We start from the raw sequence: 18930 nt of genomic DNA, 5'->3' as shown, positions 1-18930 counted from the left end.
TTAATGTCCAATATTTTTATAAATGGTAAACAAAAGTGTTTTTTAATGCCCTGATGATTTTTCTGCTGGGATTTTGCTGGCAGCAGTGTCCTGGAGGATAGTCTTTACCTCCTGGAGACTCCAGGGCAATCCTGGAGGGTTGGCACCCCCACCTGAGCTTGCTGGCAACAAGTTCCTGCCACGCAACAAAGTCTGTGTTGAACAGACGCTCTGCCAAAGACTTTCGTTGCTCCACTGTTGAACAACATCCAGCTAAGTGGACTGAGCTAATTCCGACCTGGCTGTTTTAAGTTCCCCCCCTCAACAAGCAAAAGTAGATTTTCAAAAATTGTTGCCGATTTTGTTCCTTTTTAAGCGATGGAAAAACTGACAACAGCTTGTATTTATATAGCAACTTTAATGTAGTAAAACACCCCAAGGTGCTCCACAAGAGCGATTATCAGACAAAATTTGACACCGAGCCACATAAGGAGACATTAGGGCAGGTGACCAAAAGCTTGGTCAAAGAGGTAGGTTTTAAGGAGTGTCTTAAAGGAGGAGAGGGAGGTAGCGAGGCGGAGAGGTTTAGGGAGGGAATTCCAGAGCTTAGGGCCCAGGCAGCTGAAGGATTGGCTGCCAATGGTGAGGCGATGAACATCAGGGAAGCGCAAGAGGCCAGAATTGGAGAATCATAGAATCATAGAAATTTACAGCACAGAAGGAGGCCTTTTGGCCCATCTTGTCCGTGCCGGCCGACAAAGAGCTATCTACCCTAATCCCACTTTCCAGCACTTGGTCCATAGCCTTGTAGGTTACGGCATGTCAAGTGTATATCCAAGTACTTTTTAAATGCGATGAGGGTTTCTGCCTCTACCACCCTTTCAGGCAGTGAGTTCCAGCCCCCCCCACCACCCTCTGGGTGAAACAAATTCTCCTCAAATTCCCTCTAAACTTCCAACCAATTACCCTTAGATCTATCACAGATCTCGGCGGGTTGTGGGGCAGGATGAGGTTACAGAGACAGGGAGGGGGTGAGGCCATGGAAGAATTTGAGAACAGGGAAAGTACACAGCAAGGCAATGATTTGATGATTTCACCTTATCTCTTGGTCTTCAGCCAGTTTTAACACCTATCTCTGCTACTGTTGTCACTATAGACCTTCAGTGATCATCCCCATATTTCAGTACGTTCACTAATATGGGAAATGGACAATGCAAATACAGTGAGGTGGTTTCACCTTGAACTGATGCTGTAGTTATGGTGTAAATACAGTCTGAATCCAGGGTCAAGGCTACACCTGGAGGAGGGAGTCTCTCTGTGCGGATTTTGGGTGTCAGTTTTAGGCCCCTTACCCTAACTACACAAGCTTGTTAGTATTGGTTCAAAGCTAAAACCATTTCACACCAGGGCTGCACGCGTGGTGTTAATACACCCTAAATAACCAAAATATTCCCATCGACTGGCAAGATTCCGAATGGAAAAATACCAACGTGATTTTTCTTTGAGGGAGGAGTGGGGTGGGCATTAGGAAAACGTTGGAAATCTGATAAAATAGCCAACTTTGTCACCCAGACTGGCAGCTACTTAAGACTGTGAGCGATGACAACTGTGATGCTGCAATTCCAATCTTTAGCATTATCAGGAGCCCAGCTTGAGGACACAGTGGTTTCCAACTGGCCATAAGTGGAGAATAAATAACGAGTTTGATGAGCCAACGTTTACTAGAAGTGCAGAGAGATTTCCAAGAACGGACATCACTACAAACTAGTGGACAGGTACAAAAACAATGTAATAAGGCTAATGGCATGTTAGCCTTCATCTCGAGGAGGCTAGAATATTAAGGGGTGGAAGTTATAGAATAGAATCATACAGCACAGCAGGAGGCCATTCGGCTCTTTGGTAGATCGTTCCAATTAGTCCCACTCCCCTCTCTTTTCCCCATAGCCTCGTAAATATTTTCCCTTAAAGTATTTATCTAAGTCCCTTTTGAAAGTTACTGTTGAATCTGCTTCCACCACCCTTTCAGGCAACGCATTCCAGACCACAACAACTCGCTGCGTAAAAAATGTTTCCTCATGTCACCTCTGGTTCTTTTGCCAATTACCTTCAATCTGTGCACTCTGATTGCCACTGGAAACAGTTCCTCCTCATTTACTCAATCACAACCATTCATGATTTTGAACATCTCTATCAAATCTCCCCTTAACCTTCTCTGCTCTAAGGAGAACAACTCCAACTTCTCCAGTCTCTCCATATAACTGAAGTCCCTCATCACTGGAATGTTAGTTATATAAAGCTCTAGTTAGACCCCATTTAGAGTACAGTGTTCAGTTCTGGGCACCTCACCTCAGGAAGGATATGTTAGCCTTGGAGGGGATGCAGCGCAGATTCACCAGAATGATACCGGGGTTAAAAGGGTTAAATCATGAGGACAGGTTAGGAAAATAGGAACAGGAGGAGGCCATTCAACCCCTCGAGCCTGTTCCGGTATTCAATGAGACCATGGCTGATCTGTTGCATAGACTTGGTTTGTATTCCCTTGAGTATAGAAGATTAAGGGGTGATCTCATTGAGGTGTTTAAGATGATTAAAGGAGTTGATAGGGTAGATAGGACGAAACTATTTCCTCTGGTGGGGAATCCAGAACCAGGGGCATAACCTTAAAATTAGAGCCAGGCCGTTCAGGGGTGATGTCAGGAAGCACTTCTTCAAACAAAGGGTAGTGGAAATCTGGAACTCTTCCCCCAAAAAGCTGTTGAGGCTGGGGGAGGTCAATTGAAAATTTAAATACTCAAATTGATGGATTTTTGTTGGGCATTAAGGGTTATGCAACCAAGGTGGGTAGATGGAGTTAAGATACAGATCAGCCTTGATCTAATTGAATGGCAGAACAGGCTCGAGGGGTTGAACAACCTACTCCTGTTCCAATGCAGGAGCCTTTTAATGTCATTGAGTCTCTGGTGTAGTGCAAGTTCTTTACTCTTAAACTGCATTTTACTAGAGAGGGCTCAGATTTAAGGTGATTGGCAAAAGAACCAGAGGCGACATGAGGAAAAACCTTTTTATGCAGCGAGTGGTTAGGATTTGGAATGTGCTGCCTGATAGGGCGGTGGATACAGATTCAATAGTAGCCTTCAAAAGGGAATTGGATAAATACTTGAAGGAGAAAAAATTTGCAGGGATATGGGGAAAGAGCGGGGGAGTGGGACTAACTGGATTGCTCTTCGAAAGAGCCGGCGCAGACTCGATGGACCGAATGGCCTCCTTCTGTGCTGTACTGTGCTATGATTCTATTCAGACACATATTTGTCGCATATGAATCAAGTAGCGACCAGCACATCTCAACTTTGGATATTTAATTCTGATTTACAGGCAACATTCATATCAAACAATGAATCAAAAACACAGGCCAGAAACGAATAGTCAAACCATTTGTTAGTCGTTTCAGAACCGCGCCTTTAAACTATGTAATGTGTATTAAAATATATTTGAAGGACATTCTTTACTACTTTGGTATTTTCCTGACTTGATCCACTTTCTTTTTTGGCGTGTGGAATCTGTAGAGACAGAAAATAATCAGCCAGTGGGCAATATATTCCACGTTTATCGTGTGAGAACTCTTCTCCTGTGGCCAGTTAATACAATGATCTGATGTGATGAATTCACCACATGTCATCTGGCAGTTACAGCATTTACAGGAAACTTTGGTTTATCCGGAGGTTAACTGGCCGGAATGCTCGAGCCACCGGCAAAATTCAGGAGTCGGTTCAGTAAGTTTTTTTTCTTTTCGTTGCTTTTTTTTCCACCAGTCAGGCTCTGCAAGGTCTAGCTAAAGCTGTTGCTTAGCTACAGAGACGCTTGCAAGCTACGGCCGACTGTTTAGAAGCTGTTGCTAAGCAACAGGGTTTGTTGCTAGATACGGAGCTCAAAAGCTTCTGTATGTTTTAACATTAGCGCTGGTTTGGCCGGCAGTTTTGATGGGACGGCAACAGCTCGGTCCCGTCGGTGCCGGATATCACAAAGTTTCCTGTAGTCGCAAATAAGGCAACGTCCAAATTCAACCCCCAAAAAATCTATGAATCTCGTAGAAGATGAGGGTCAGCGTGGCATGGTTGCTATCCACTGAAATTCTCACCTTCATGTCGACCAGTGCCCTCATTACAGTCTTTCCTTCCTGTCTGCCATTACTCCGCTCATTCACCAATGTTGACCCTCTTCCTATGGAATATTCTAGTCGTTTTTGGGTTGAATTTTGGGGGCTGTCTCATATGCGAGTATATAGGACCATAAAATCATAGAATGGTTACAGCATAGAAGGAGGCCATTCGGCCCGTCGAGCCCGTGCCAGCTCTCTCTGCAAGAGCACTTCAGCTAGTCCCACTCCCCTGCCCGTTCCCCGTAGCCCTGCAATTTGTTTTCCTTCAGGTGCTTATCCAATTCACTTTTGAAAGCCATGATTGAGTCTGCCTCTGCCACAACTTCAGGCAGCGCATTCCAGATCATAACCACTCGCTGCGTAAAAAAGTTTTCCTCGCGTCGCCTTTTGTTCTTTTGCCAATCACCTTAAATCTGTGTCCTCTGGTTCTCGACCCTTCCACCAATGGGAACAGTTTCTCTCTATCTACTCTGTCTAGGCCCATATAGTATATGTATATACTGTAATTTCCAGGAACTCATAACACAGGGATGATATCAGACAACATTGTAGAATTATGAGTGTAAATCAAATTATCAGAACAATGTTACATGAATTCATTGCATTTAAATAGTAACTCTCCCTACTTGCCATAGAGGGAGTGCAGCGAAGGTTCACCAGACTTATGAGGAGAAATTTCTTCACTCAGAGGGCGGTGAACCTGTGGAATTCTCTAACACAGAAGGCTGTGGAGGCCAAGTCACTGAATATATTTAAGAAGATAGATAGATTTCTAGACACAAAAGGCATCAAGGGGTATGGGGAGAGCGCGGAAACATGGTATTGAGACAGAGGATCAGCCATGATCATATTGAATGGCGGAGCAGGCTCGAAGGGCCGAATGGCCTACTCCTGCTCCTATTTTTCTATGTTTCTATATTTCTGACCGTGAGCGCTGATCTCAACTCTCCCGTCTGCGCACGTGACCTATCGGGCCATCTCTAATTGTCAGTCAGGAAGGCGAGCGTGCACTGCAGTCTGGAGTCAGGAGGAGAAGTTGCTATTGAAGTATTACCGCGCGGGTTCGCAGCCGACGGCAAGAACTGATGGGAACGCGCTGGGATGGCTACTCCTGGGTCCACCATCTTTGATGCAGTCCCTTTGCCAGGAGAGCAACTCAAAGTACACCCGAAAATGACGGGCAGGAAAAGACCAGCTGCTCCATCAAGCCTGCCCCACACGCACGATGGCCGGAGCATCGTGACTGGACACTACCTACACCCACCACCTCCCCGCCCCACCACCTCCCCGCCCCCCCACCAGCCATGTCATCTTCTACTGGAGGCAAAAAAAAGAGAGCCAGAGAAAAACCCAGGGCCAATAAGAAAAATAAAATCTGGAACTTTCCTCTCAGACCCCCTCAGGTGATCGAAAACCAATGCAGGAGATCAGCTGGACCATGAGTTTATTATCTGATTATTCAAGTAGGATACAACTTCCACGCTAGACGACCCTCCCCACACTTTTAGCTTCAAACACGGACATAAATTTCTCGGGCCTGAGAGTCCACAGGGGTTTCTAACCGTCCCCCGCCATAAGTCCGGCCGTCAGCGCCGTTTCCCCAGAGGTGAGGGTGAGAGATAGGGCGGTGGATACAGATTCGATAGTAGCCTTCACAGGGGAATTGCATAAATACTTGAAGGAGGAAAAATTGCAGGGATATGGGGAAAGAGCCGGGGGGAGTGGGACTAACTTAGTGGGAACGGTAGCCTAGTGGTTATGTTACTGGGCTAGTTAATCCATGGAGTGCTTGGACTAATGATCTCCTGTGACGTGAGTTCAAATCCCACTCACAGCAGCTGGGGAATTTAAATACAGTTAATTAAATAAATCTGGAATAAAAAGCTAGTATCAGTAATGGTGACCATGAAACTGTTGGATTGTTGTAAAAACCCATCTGGCTCACGCATGTCCTTTGGGGAAGGAAACCTGCCGTCCTTACCCGGTCTGTCCTAATATGTGACTCCAGACCCACAGCAACGAGGTTGACTCTTGACTGGCCATCTGAAATGGCCTAGCGAGCCACTCTGTTGTCAAGGCGGCAGCTCACCACCACCTTCTCAAGGGCAACTAGGGGATGTGGCAATAAATGCTGGGCCTTGCCAGCGACGCTCACATCCTGTGAATGAATTTAAAAAAAACTGGATTGCTCTACGAATAATGGGCCAGCGTAGACGCGATGGGCCAAACGGCCTCCTTCTGTGCTGTACTATTCTGTGATAATAGCAGAACCCCTCCCCCGCCCCCCGCCCCGCTGAATTTCAGGGCCTGCGTATACAAGGAGAAGCTCATATAACACTGTGAAATAACAGCTCACATTCTAAAGGGTGACATTTTATACACCACATTTAACACTTCCAGAAATATTTCCTTAAATTTATATTTAAAATTTTAAACAGATTTTCTTTTTGCCTTCAGTAGGTAGCTCCATCTTTCTCTCTGCTGTGTCCACCCTCAATGTATCCTGGGGGGGGTGGCGGTGCGGGCAAGGACAGCTGGATTTTAAACAGACGTTTGTTGGAGTCAAGGGAACACTGGAAATATCAGCCAGAGAGTCTGGTGGAACATTAGTGAAGGAAGGATGAGGTGGAGTTCAGTTGCAGACTTGGCATGTCGGATTTTTCTGGCTCTGACAAGCAATTTGTCATACCCAAGAATTAAGCAGAAAAACAGAACATAGAATAACATAACGTATCAGTGAGTGAGCATGGCGTTTTTTGACTGCCATCTAACTGGGCTCATGTGAGTTCTCAGCTAGACTCCCAACAGATTTGGAGCACTTGAAGTTTAATGCACAGTGTTTGTAATTTGAGCTTCCTTACCCTATGCTGTTTGTTTATTTATCCGTTCTCCTCGGTCGCCATTCCTCTCACATAACTATCTGCCGCCGCCATATTTCCCGCTCCAGCTAGGATATTGAATAGTGATGGATGCAGAGAAACATTGGCTGGCTGCGTGCGAAGTAATCTGTAACTAATCCCACCATCCTGCTCTTTCTCCATAGCTCCCCCGTCGCTAAGGGTGCGGCCAATGATGCTTCACCATCAGCCAACGGGCTCTGACCAGTTATCTTGAGATAAAGCACGGAGAGTTAGCAAAAAAATTACCTAATCCATGAAAGAAAGACTTGCATTTCTATAGCACCTTTCACGACCACCAGACATCTCAAAGCGCTTTTACAGTCACTGAAGTACTTTTTGAAGTGCAGTTACTCTTGTAATGTGGGAAACACAGCAGCTAATTTGCAAACAGCAATGTGATAATGACCAGGTAATCTGGTTTTAGTGATGTTGGTTGAGGAATAAATATTGGCCAGGGTACCGGGGAATAATTCCCCTGTTCTTCTTCGAAATAGTGCCATGGGATCTTCTACATCCACCTGAGAGGGCAGACATCGGTTTAATCTCATCTGAAAGACAGCACCTCTGACAGTGCAGCGCTCCCTCAGTACTGCGCTGGGAGTGACAGCCTAGCTTTATGTGCTCAATTCTCTGGAGTGGGACTTGAACCCTCAACCTTCTGACTCCGAGGCAAGGGTGCTGCCCACTGAGCCACAGCTGACACTTGAGGGGAGTTCAGGTGTCTATTTACAAATGCCTATCTCCGCAGTGCACATTAAAGACTCTCTGGTACTGTTGGGCAACAAGGAATGCAGGAAAGAAAGAAAGACATTGCATTTATATAGAGCTATCCACAATCCCAAAACACTTTACAACCAATGAAGTACTTCTGAAGTGCAGCCACTGTTGTACTGTAGGAAACGTTATCTAACCATGATCGGTTTGTATTTAATCATTAATACTGAATTATGTACATCAGTATGTTAGTGTCAGCTGTGGCTCAGTGGGCAGCACCCTCGCCTCTAATGTCAGAAGGTTGTAGGTTTAACTCCCGCTCCAGGGACTTTACCACAATAATCTAGGCTGACACTCCAGTGCAGTGCTGAGGGAGTGCTGCACTGTCAGATGGTGCCATCTTTCAGATTAGATGTTAAAACTGAGGCCTTGGCTGCTCTCAAGTGAATGTAAGAGAGCCCATGGGCACTATTTCGAAGAAAAGCAGTGGAGTTATCCCTGGTGTCCTGGCTAATATTTATCCCTCAATCAACATCACTGAAACAGATTACCTGGTCATTATCACATTGCTGTCTGTGGGAGCTTGCTGTGCGCAAATTGGCTGCCGCGTTTCCTACATTACAACAGTGACTCTACTTCATTGGCAGTAAAGCGCTTTGGGGCATCCTGAGGTTGTGAAAGGCGCTATTGAAATGCAAGTCTTTCTTCTTGAGTTCCAAATTTAATGTAGGAACTGAAAAAGCATTGAGTAAAAGTGCCCACCTCCTGAAACGTGCTATCCACGAAGCTCTCAGCCTCGCGGATGCACCGCAGTGACGCCAGCTGCTGCTCAAGCTCCAAAACCTGGAGCTGGAGCTCCTCCAGCTGATGACACTTCCTGCACATGTGGTCATCCAGGGCACGGGAAGCATCCTGGAGTCCTCACATGGCACAGGAGGTACATTCCACGGGACTGAGCTGCCCTGCCATGCCTTTACTTAATAGACTATTAACTAGAAACACTTACCGGCTACTCACCAATCAGCTCCTTCCCTGGTTGTGAGGCCACTTTAGATGTTCTGCAGTTGTTGCTTTTGTTGTTGTTGTTTCCGCCTCCTCGCTACCGCTGCTCCGGTCTGCACTCTCTCTGGGCCTCTCGCTCGATTTATACTCCGCCTCCTGCTGTCCTGTGATGTCACTCCTTTTTTTTTTTTTTTTTCAAGTTGCCGCTCAGCTCGCTTTAGCTTCTGCCACCTCCACTGCTGCCGCTCCCACTCAGGTCCATGCCATGTCCTGGGCCTTCTCCAGTGCTCCCTTTAAGCCGCCACCTCCGCTGCTGCTACTCCCGCTCAGCTCCGTGCTGTTTGCAGTGAAATTACAGAGAGGTGCAAGGACTATAGAGTAGTAATAATGGGGGACTTCAACTATCCTAATATAGACTGGGATAGTAATAGTGTTAAGGGCAGAGAAGGAGAAGAATTTCTGAAGTGTGTTCAGGAGAACTTTCTTGATCAGAATGTTTCTGGCCCGACGAGGGAGGAAGCATTTCTGGATCTGGTTCTGGGGAATGAGGTTGGGCAAGTGGAGCAAGTGTCAGTAGGAGAACATTTAGGGAACAGTGATCATAGTATCGTAAGGTTTAGATTAGCTATGGAAAAGGACAGGGAGCAATCTGGAGTAAAAATGTTTAACTGGGGGAAAGCCAATTTCAGTGGGATGAGAATGGATCTGGCCTGAGTAAACTGGAATCAAAGATTGGCCGGCAAAACTGTAATAGAACAATGGGCTGCCTTTAAAGAGGAAATAGTTCAGGTACAGTTGAGGTACATTCCCACTAGGGGAAAAGGCAGGGCAACTAAAGTCAGGGCTCCCTGGATGACAAAAGAGATAGAGAGTAAGATGAAGCAGAAAGCACGTATGACAGATGTCAGGTTGCAAATATATCTGCAAATCAGGCTCTATATAGAAAGGTCAGAGGAGAAGTGAAAAAGAAAATAAGAGGGGCAAAGAGAGGGTATGAGAATAGAATGGCAGCCAACATAAAAGGTAATCCAAAAGTCTTCTATAGGCATATAAATAGTAAAAGGGTAGTAAGAGGAGGGGTGGGGCCGATTAGGGACCAAAAAGGAGACCTATGCATGGAGGCAGAGGGTATGGCTGAGGTATTAAACGAGTACTATGCATCTGTCTTCACCAAGGAAGAGGATGCTGCCACAGACATAGTAAAGGAGGAGGTAGTGGAGATACTTGATAGGATGAAAAATTGATAAAGAGGAGGCATTAGAAAGACTGGCTGTACTTAAAGTAGATAAATCACCAGGAGTGGATGGGATGCATCCTAGGATGCTGAGAGAATTGAGGACGGAAATCGCAGAGGTACTGGCCATAATATTCCAATCCTCCATAGATACAGGGGTGGTGCCAGAAGACTGGAGAATTGCAAATGTTACGCCATTGTTCAAGAAATGATGTAAGGATAAACCCAGCAACTACAGGCCAGTCAGTTTAACCTCGGTAGTGGGGAAGCTTTTAGAAACAGTAATCAGGGACAAAATTAACAGTCACTTGGACAAGTGTGGATTAATTAAGGAAAGCCAGCACGGATTAGTTAAAGGCAAATCGTGTTTAACTAACTTGATTGAGTTTTTTGATGAGGTAACAGAGGGTTGATGAGGGCAATGCGGTTGATGTGGTGTACATGGATTTCCAAAAAGCGTTCGACAAAGTGCCACATAATAGGCTTGCCAGCAAAGTTGAAGCCCATGGAATAAAAGGGACAGTGGCAGCATGGATACGGAATTGGCTAAGTGACAGGAAACAGAGAGTAGTGGTGAACGGTTGTTTTTCGGACTGGAGGAAGGTATACAGTGGTGTTCCCTAGGGGTCGATTTTAGGACCACTGCTTTTCTTGATATATATTAATGACTTGGATGTGGGTGTACAGGGCACAATTTCAAAATTTGCAGGTGACACAAAACCTGGAAGTATAATGAACAGTGAGGAGGATAGTGATAGACTTCAAAAGGACATAGACAGGCTGGTTGGAATGGGCGGACACGTGGCAGATGAAATTTATCACAGAAAAGTGTGAATTGATACGTTTTGGTAGAAAGAATGAGGAGAGGACATATAAACTAAAGAGTACAATTCTAAAGGGGGTGCATGAACAGAGAGACCTGGGGGTATATGTGCACAAATCATTGAAGGTGGCAGGGCAGGTTGAGAAAGCAGTTAAACAAGCTTACAGGATCCTGGGCTTCATGAATAGAGGTATAGAGTACAAACGCTTGGAAATTATGATGAACTTGTATAAAACACTGGTTCGGCCTCAGCTGGAGTATTGTGTCCAATTCTGGGCACCGCACTTTAGGAAGGATGTGAAGGCCTTAGAGAGGGTGCAGAAAAGATTTACAAGAATGATTCCAGGGATGAGGGACTTCAGTTATGTGGATAGACTGGAGAAGCTGGGGTTGTTCTCCTTGGAGCAGAGAAGGTTGAGAGGAGATTTAATAGAGGTGTTCAAAATCATGAGGGGTCTAGACAGAGTAGATAGAGAGAAACTGTTCCCATTGGCGGAAGGGTTGAGAACCAGAGGACACATTGGCAAAAGAACCAAAAGCATCATAAGAAAAAACTTTTTTATGCAGTGAGTGGTTATGACCTGGAATGCACTGCCTGAAAGGGTGGTGGAGGCAGATTCAATCACGAATTTCAAAAGGGAGTTGGATAAGTATCTGAAGGAAAGAAATTTGCAGGGTTACGGGGAAAGGGTGGGGGAGTGGGACTAGCTGAAGTGCTCCTGCAGAGAGTCGGCACGGGCTCGACGGGCCGAATAGCCTCCATCTGTGCTGTAACCATTCTATGATTCTGTGAAAAGTGTAATAAAGTCACGTGCATTTTTACGCAGTGAGTTGTTGTTACCTGGAACGCGCTGCCTGAAAGGACAGTGGAAGCAGATTCAATAATAACTTTCAAAAGGGAATTGGATAAGTACTTGAAATGGAAAAAAATTGCTGGGCTATGGGGAAAGAGCAGGGGGGAGTGGGACTAATTGGAGAGCTCTTTCAAAGAGCCGGCACAGGCAAGATGGGCCGAATGGCCTCCTTCTGTGCTCTGAGATTCAATGATTCTATGTCTAATTTGATTCACATATATTTAAAGCTGCTAAATCCTTAACCTCCATTCAAGTTCCCCCCCACACCCCTCAATACATCTAAGCTCTTCAGAGCCCTTGTTATATAACGACCTTTGTTACAAAGAAACTGGTCATTGGCTGTCAACCTTTACATGTTACTGGTTGCTTTTTTGCAGACTGCTATGTATGTTATAAAACGCAAACCCTTTTGTAAGAGTGGAGTTTGCTTTATATACATTATGGCAAATATTTTGTTAACATTTATACTTCAAATATTTAGTCAGTAGAGTCCATTTCATGTTTTGGCTCAGTGAGGTAGCACCCTCGCCTCTGGGTCAGAAGGTTGTGGGTTCAAGTCCCACTCCAGAGACTTGAGCACATAAAGCTAGGCTGACACTCCAGTACTGAGAGGGTGCTGCACTGCCAGAGGTGCCATGTTTCAGATGAAAGGTTAAACCGAGGCCCCGTCTGCCCTCTCAGGTGGCTGTAAAAGATCCCATGGCCACTATTCAGTGAATATTTATCCCTCAACCAACACCTAAAAGCAGATTATCTGGTCATTGCCTCATTTCTGTTTGTGGGACCTTGCTGTGCGCAATTAGGTTGACGTGTTTCCCACATTACAACAGTGACTACACTTCAAAACTGCTTCATTGGCTGTAAAGCACTTTGGGATGTCCTGAGGTCGTGAAAGACGCTCTCGAAATGCACGTTTTTCTTTCATTCTATAGTGAAAACCCCTGTTCATGGGCGTGTGTATATGATCCACTTGTATTTTGATCATAAGTGAATTGTCTAATTATTTAGATATAAAAATAAGAGCTTTTACTATTGCTGCTAGAACATTCTTTTTCAATATTTCACCAGCTATTACATAGAAACATAGAAGATAGGAGCAGGAGTAGGCCATTCGGCCCCTCGAGCCTGCTCCGCCATTTAATGAGATCATGGCTGATCATCCAAATTCAGTACCCTGTCCCTGCTTTCTCCCTATACCCCTTGATCCCTTTAGCCTTAAGAAATATATCCAACTCCTTCTTGAACATATTTAATGAATTGGCCTCAACTGCCCTGTGTGGTAGAGAATTCCACAGGTTCACCACTCTCTGGGTAAAGAAATTCCTCCTCATCTCTGTCCTAAATGGCTTACCCCTTATCCTTAGACTGTGACCTCTGGTTCTGGACTCCCCCACCATCGGGAACATCCTTCCTGCATCTAGTCTGTCTAGTCCTGTTAGAATTTTATAAGTTTCAATGATATCCCCTCTCATTCTTCTAAACTCCAGCGAATATAAGCCCAATCGACCCAATCTCTCCTCATACGTCATTCCTGCCATCCCAGGTATCAGTCTGGTGAATCTTCGCTGCACTCCCTCCATGGCAAGAACATCCTTCCTCAGATAAGGCGACCAAACTGCACACAATACTCAAGATGTGGTCTCACCAAGGCCCTGTACAACTGCAGCAAGACATCCTTGCTCCTGTACTCGAATCCTCTCGCTATGGAGGCCAACATACCATTTGCCTTCTTAACCGCCTGCTGCACCCGCATGCTTACCTTCAGCGACTGGTGTACAAGGACACCCAGGTTTCGTTGCACTTCCCCTTTTCCCAATCTATTGCCATTCAGATAATAATCTGCCTTCCTGTTTTTGCCACCAAAGTGGATAACCTCGCATTTATCCACATTATACTGCATCTGCCATGCATCTGCCCAATCACCCAACCTGTCCAAATCATACTGGAGTTTCTTGGCATTCTCCTCACAGCACACATGCCCACCCAGCTTTGTGACGTCTGCAAACTTGGAGATATTACATCTAGTTCCCTCGTCTAGATCATTTATATATATATATTGTGAATAGCTGGGGTCCTTAATTTAAATTCAGAGGGTGATACAAGAAGACCAGCTATTTGAAACTTCTTAAGGAGGTCATCCACGGTGTTTGATCGAACTCTCTTAGAATCATAGAATGGTTGCAGCAAGGAAGGAGGCCATTCGGCCTGTCGAGCCCATTGCTGGCTCTCTGCAAGAGCACTTCAGCTAGTCCCACTCCCCCGCCCTTTCCCTGTAGCCCTGCAATTTTTTTTCCTTCAGGTACTTATCCAATTCCCTTTAGAAAACCACGATTGAATCTGCCTCCACCACCCTCTCAGGCAGTGAATTCCAGATCCTAACTGCTCGCTGCATACAAATGTTTTTCCTCATGTCGCCTTTGGTTCTTTTGCCAATCACCTTAAATATGTGTCCTCTGGTTCTTGACCCTTCCACTAATGGGACCAGTTTCTCTCTATCTACTCTGTCTAGTGCCCTCAAACAGTTTCACTCACTACCACATCCCAGAACATTGAGCAAAAACTCAACAACAAGCTTGGTGTTTACCACAGTCAGTCAGTATAACTTACTTGGCTCCGAAGAAATGGCCAGCCATGGACCCTGGATGGAGTGAGGCCATGTTTGACTTTGGAATTCCTTATGTGCTTAAGCAGCATTTAATTGAATGCAACGGAGTGTTGTTGGGTGTGAACAGGGTGGTAGCTAGACCTGCTCCAGTTTTAGAATAATACGCCAGACTAACGACTATTTGAAGAGACTTAATTATGACAAGGCGATCGAAATGAAGATGCTGAAACAGATACTCACTAATTCAGTGATGTTTTCTAATGCTATACTTTTTTCCTAATTATACGTACCATTCCACAAACATCTTTTTCAATATAACATTTCTTTTGTGTTAATCAGAAGCTTGCACATTGAAAGAATTATGCCGGTTCACTTGAGGCAGTAACTAGATACTTTTCCCATTATTATATTTGGAACTCATTGTTATTACCATTGAAGGAAAGTATTCGTGTCTGTAAACAGGACACAAGAGATTTCTGAAAGGGATTATGTTATTGAGGATAATTGAGTTATTTTGACATGCCCGTGATGAATTCCCCAATTAACATCTTTCTCCCTCACTAATACTTTCAGGGGAGATCCTCTGCTTTGGTGCTCCCAATGCAGACCCACACCCATCTGGAGCACATATTGGATGGAGATCACGGGCAGGAGATATCCAGTTTTCCCATTTGCCGTCCTCTTGGGCTTGGTCCCATGTCAAAAGGCAGCAAAGTGGAAGAGTTCCCCTTTAATATTAACTAGCGGTGTGGCGTAAAGTGCCGGCGAGCCCAACTCTCTCCACCTGCCCAACACTGGAGCAGGTCCATAGCTGGTTGGTGTACCAGCTGGTCTTACAGTCAACAGAAATGAGTCCCACTCCGGAGACTTGAGCACAAAGTCTAGGCTAGCGACCCAGAGCAGTGCTGGGGGAGTGCTGCACTGTCGGAGGTGCCGTCTTTCGGATGAGGTGTTAAACTGAGGCTCCGTTTAGCCTCTCAGGTGGACTTAAAAGATCCTACGGCACTATTCAAACAAGAGCAGGGGAGTCCTGGCCAATATTTATCCTTCAGCCACCATCACTTAAAAAACCCCCCAGATTATCTGGTCATTATCTCATTGCTGTTTGTGGGAGCTTGCTGTGTGCAAATTGGCTCCCGCGTTTCCCGCATTACAACAGCGACTACACTTCAAAAAGTACTTCATTGGCTGTAAAGCGCTTTGGGAACTTCCTGAGGTTGTGAAAGGCGCTATAGAAATGCAAGTTCTTTCTTTCACTCAGCTCTGCCCACCATCACTGGATGAAGGTTTGAGCAAAGGTGCCAGTGAGCACAGTGAATCGGGTGTTAGCTGACTGCAGAGGCAGGAGTTACAGCAAGCAGCTGGTCTTGGAGACTCAACACCTGGCCAAGCTGATAGAAGCAGCACCACCCCGCCCCCCCCCCGCCATTTTGTAGGCCGCAATGGATCAAACTCCAAGTGCTGCTGAGGGAAAGAAGCCGACTGGGGCTGGGCAGGAAAATGTCTCCAGCGACTGATCTCAAATGTTTGGCCAGGTTCCTCCCCAAAGCTCTCCTGTAATTTTCTTTTGCCGAGCTGAATTACGCTGTCTCGACCTTTGAGTGACAGGATACATGAAGCAGGTGAACATAGCGTAGATGCATTTAAGGGGGGGAAGATAGCTATGTACATGAGGGAACAAGGTATGGAAGGACATGCTGATGGGGTGAGGTGAAGACGGGGTGGGAGGAGGCTGGTGTGGAGCATAAACACCGGCATGGACCTGTTGGGCCAAATGGCCTGTTTTCGCTGCTGTAAACTCCACGTGTCGTACCCACTGCCTTCTTTTTGCTTTCTCCTAGGTTAAGCCGCTGTGTTACTTGCGCTAACCATGCGTGTGATCGTATCGCTGGCATTCCTGGTGGCAGTCTGTTGGGCCAAGCCCTTTCATCAGGAAGGGTTCCTTGACTTTATGCTGGAGGATGAAGGAAGTGGTTTCGTCCCCGATGATGACATGCCCATGTGCCCATTTGGCTGCCAGTGCCACCTGCGAGTGGTGCAGTGCTCTGATTTAGGTAAACAATGTCATCACAAACTGCTTCAGTTGTGGAATTGCTCTTTCCCATCGGAATGTGTTGCCATCACGTGGAATAAATCATGTCAAATTCTCTTCTTTAGTTTTCATATCCCTCCATTGTCTCGCCCCCCCCTTAACTCTGTAACCTCCTCCAGCCCCATAACCCCTCCGAGGTATCTGTGCTCCTCTAATTCTGCCCTCTTGTGGATCCCTGATTTTCATCGCTCCACCATTGGCGGCCGTGCCTTCAGCCGCCTGGGCCCTAAGCTCTGGAATTCCCTCCCTAAACCTCTCCGCCTCTCTCATCCTTTAAGACACGCCTTAAAACTTACCTCTTATCTGGCTTCCCCTTAAATTTATCTATGGTGTCGTAACCCCTAGGAAGATGTATAGGCCAGAGGGCCTCCTAGGCGCTGTTGGAGAGCCCACAGGTGGTGAAATAAATTACAAATTCATTAGTAATGAAGTCATCTCTCTAATGGTAGGGAATGTGTCTACATTGATCACGCAACTCCAGACAACCTGGTAATTTGTAGAAAGATGACCACAAAAGCTGTTAGATTATTGTCAAGACTCAACTGGTTCGCGAATGTTTGTCAGGGATTGGGGGACAGGCTACCCTTTACCTGGTCTTACTTTTGTGTGACTTGCTATATGTAAGTGTGATGTTTCCACTTGTGGAGCAGTCCAAAACTAGGGGTCATCAATATAAGATAGTCACTAATAAATCCAATAAAGGATTTAGGAGAAACTTCTTTACTCAGAGAGTGGTGAGAATGTGGAACTCGCTACCACAGGGAGTGGTTGAGGCGAATAGCAGAGATGACTTTAAGGGGAAGCTAGAAAAGCACATGAGGGAGAAGGGAATAGAAGGATATGTTGATGGGGTGAGATGAAGAGGGGTGGGAGGAGGCTCGTGTGGAGCATAAACACTGGCATAGACCAGTTGGGCCGAATGGCCTGTTTCTGTGCTGTAAATTACATGTCATATATAGTTGACTCTTAATGGCATCTGAAGTGGCCTAGCAAGACATTCAGTTGCAAAGTCAATTGCTATAGAACAAAGCCCTTCTTGGAATGACTAGCCAGTGTCAAGCACATCCCAGCAATAGAAAAACATTCTTTGAATATCTCTATTTCTTTTTGAATGACGTGGGTTATAAGTGATTGCGAGGCCCTCTTCCTGCAGTGCATGTTTTTATTTAATTTCCTGAACAGTGGTGTGCGTGGCAGGAATGTGGATTGTACCCGTCCAAGGACAAAAAGCACAAAATTAGTCCATAATTGAGAAATTTTGATAGTCAGCTTCAGTGCAGGCTTGCAAAGCTTTTTTGAAAAAGATGGGTGCCTTGTGTAAATTAAAACGAGATACCATTTATTGAAGAGTTCATGAAGAAAGAGAGAACTTGTATCGCGCACTTCACAACCTCAGGACATCCCAAAGCGTTTCACAGCCAATGAAGCACCTTTGAAATATAGTCACCGTTGTAATCTACATAAGGACATAAGAATTAGGAACAGGAGTCAGCCATTCGGCCCCTCGAGCCTGATCTGCCATTCAATAAGATCATGGCTGATCATCGAGCTCATCTCCACTTTCCTGCCCGATCCCCATATCCCTTGATTCCCCTAGAGTCCAATGTAGGATCATAGATTCATACAGCACAGAAGGAGGACTCTCGGCCCCGTCAGCTTCCAGGGAAGAACCAGACTTCACTGTACCATGGACATGCCACGGGGTCGCTTTTAACACCCCCTCCCTCGCCCAGCGGGAACGGTGAGCGGGAGGGGTTAAAATCAGGCCGAGTCCGCACCGTTTAAACCGCGTGGCATCTTAACTTCACGCACTTTGAAGTCGGCCGAGACTCCTGCTGAAGCAGAAGTACCTGATTTAAATCTAAAAGTCGTGGGTCAATGATCCAATCGCTGCCGTAACATAATCTTAACAAAGAGGGAGGAGGAAGAGATTGAGGTGGGGTGGAGGGGGGTTTGTGGGGTGGAGGGGAGTTTGTGGGGAGGAGGGGGGTTTGTGGGGAGGGGGGAGTTTGTGGGGAGGAGCGGGGTTTGTGGGGAGGGGGGAGTTTGTGGGGAGGAGCGGGGTTTGTGGGGAGGGGGGAGTTTGTGGGGAGGAGGGGGGTTTGTGGGGAGGAGGAGGGTTTGTGGGGAGGAGGGGAATGTTGGGGAGGCTGGGCGGTGTGGGGGGGGTTGGGGGGGTGAGGCCCGCGTGGTGTCAAACCCAGTAGAGAAACCTGGTGGGAGGCAGCAGAATGGTCGGAAGAGGCCCAGCCAAGCAACATTTTCTATTCTTCCTTGGGTGCTTGGAGGAGCAGGTGAGCCTCCCCTACCCCAGCCCTCCCTACACTGGCGCTGAAATGCCAGAGCGTGCGAATTGGTGGCAGCAGCCAAACTCGCAAATAGTTTAAGAATTAATTCAAACAAAGTCTTGCTGCTCTAGTTCCATTACTTCATTCAAGCTAAAACATCAGATGTGCAGGAAATTGTTTTTTTCTGCGAGTTCTTATTTCATGGCTTTTTGATGTTCTCTTGGCGCTTTCTGGTGTTCTCTTGGCCCATCACTTTCGGTGAGAATGCATTCACCAGAACTCT

General features: G+C 46.1%; 1 protein-coding gene across 2 annotated transcripts in view; it reads left to right on the top strand.

Moving 5' to 3' along the window:
* Positions 1–18930, top strand: part of dcn (decorin) — a 67092-nt gene that overhangs the window by 8555 nt on the left and 39607 nt on the right. For both annotated transcript variants that reach the window (XM_086009491.1, XM_086009492.1), the window contains exon 2: positions 16109–16321. In XM_086009491.1, coding sequence (XP_085865617.1) covers positions 16138–16321 — 184 coding nt within the window. In that variant the 5' untranslated portion in view covers positions 16109–16137. The remainder of the gene's footprint in view (positions 1–16108; positions 16322–18930) is intronic.

Source organism: Somniosus microcephalus, chromosome 16, assembly GCF_052327205.1.
Source record: "Somniosus microcephalus isolate GS21.2 chromosome 16, FLI_Smic_1.0, whole genome shotgun sequence".
Lineage (NCBI taxonomy): Eukaryota > Metazoa > Chordata > Chondrichthyes > Squaliformes > Somniosidae > Somniosus > Somniosus microcephalus.
The sequence above is the reverse complement of the archived record's forward strand: the minus strand, read 5'-3'. Positions and strand labels throughout refer to the sequence as shown.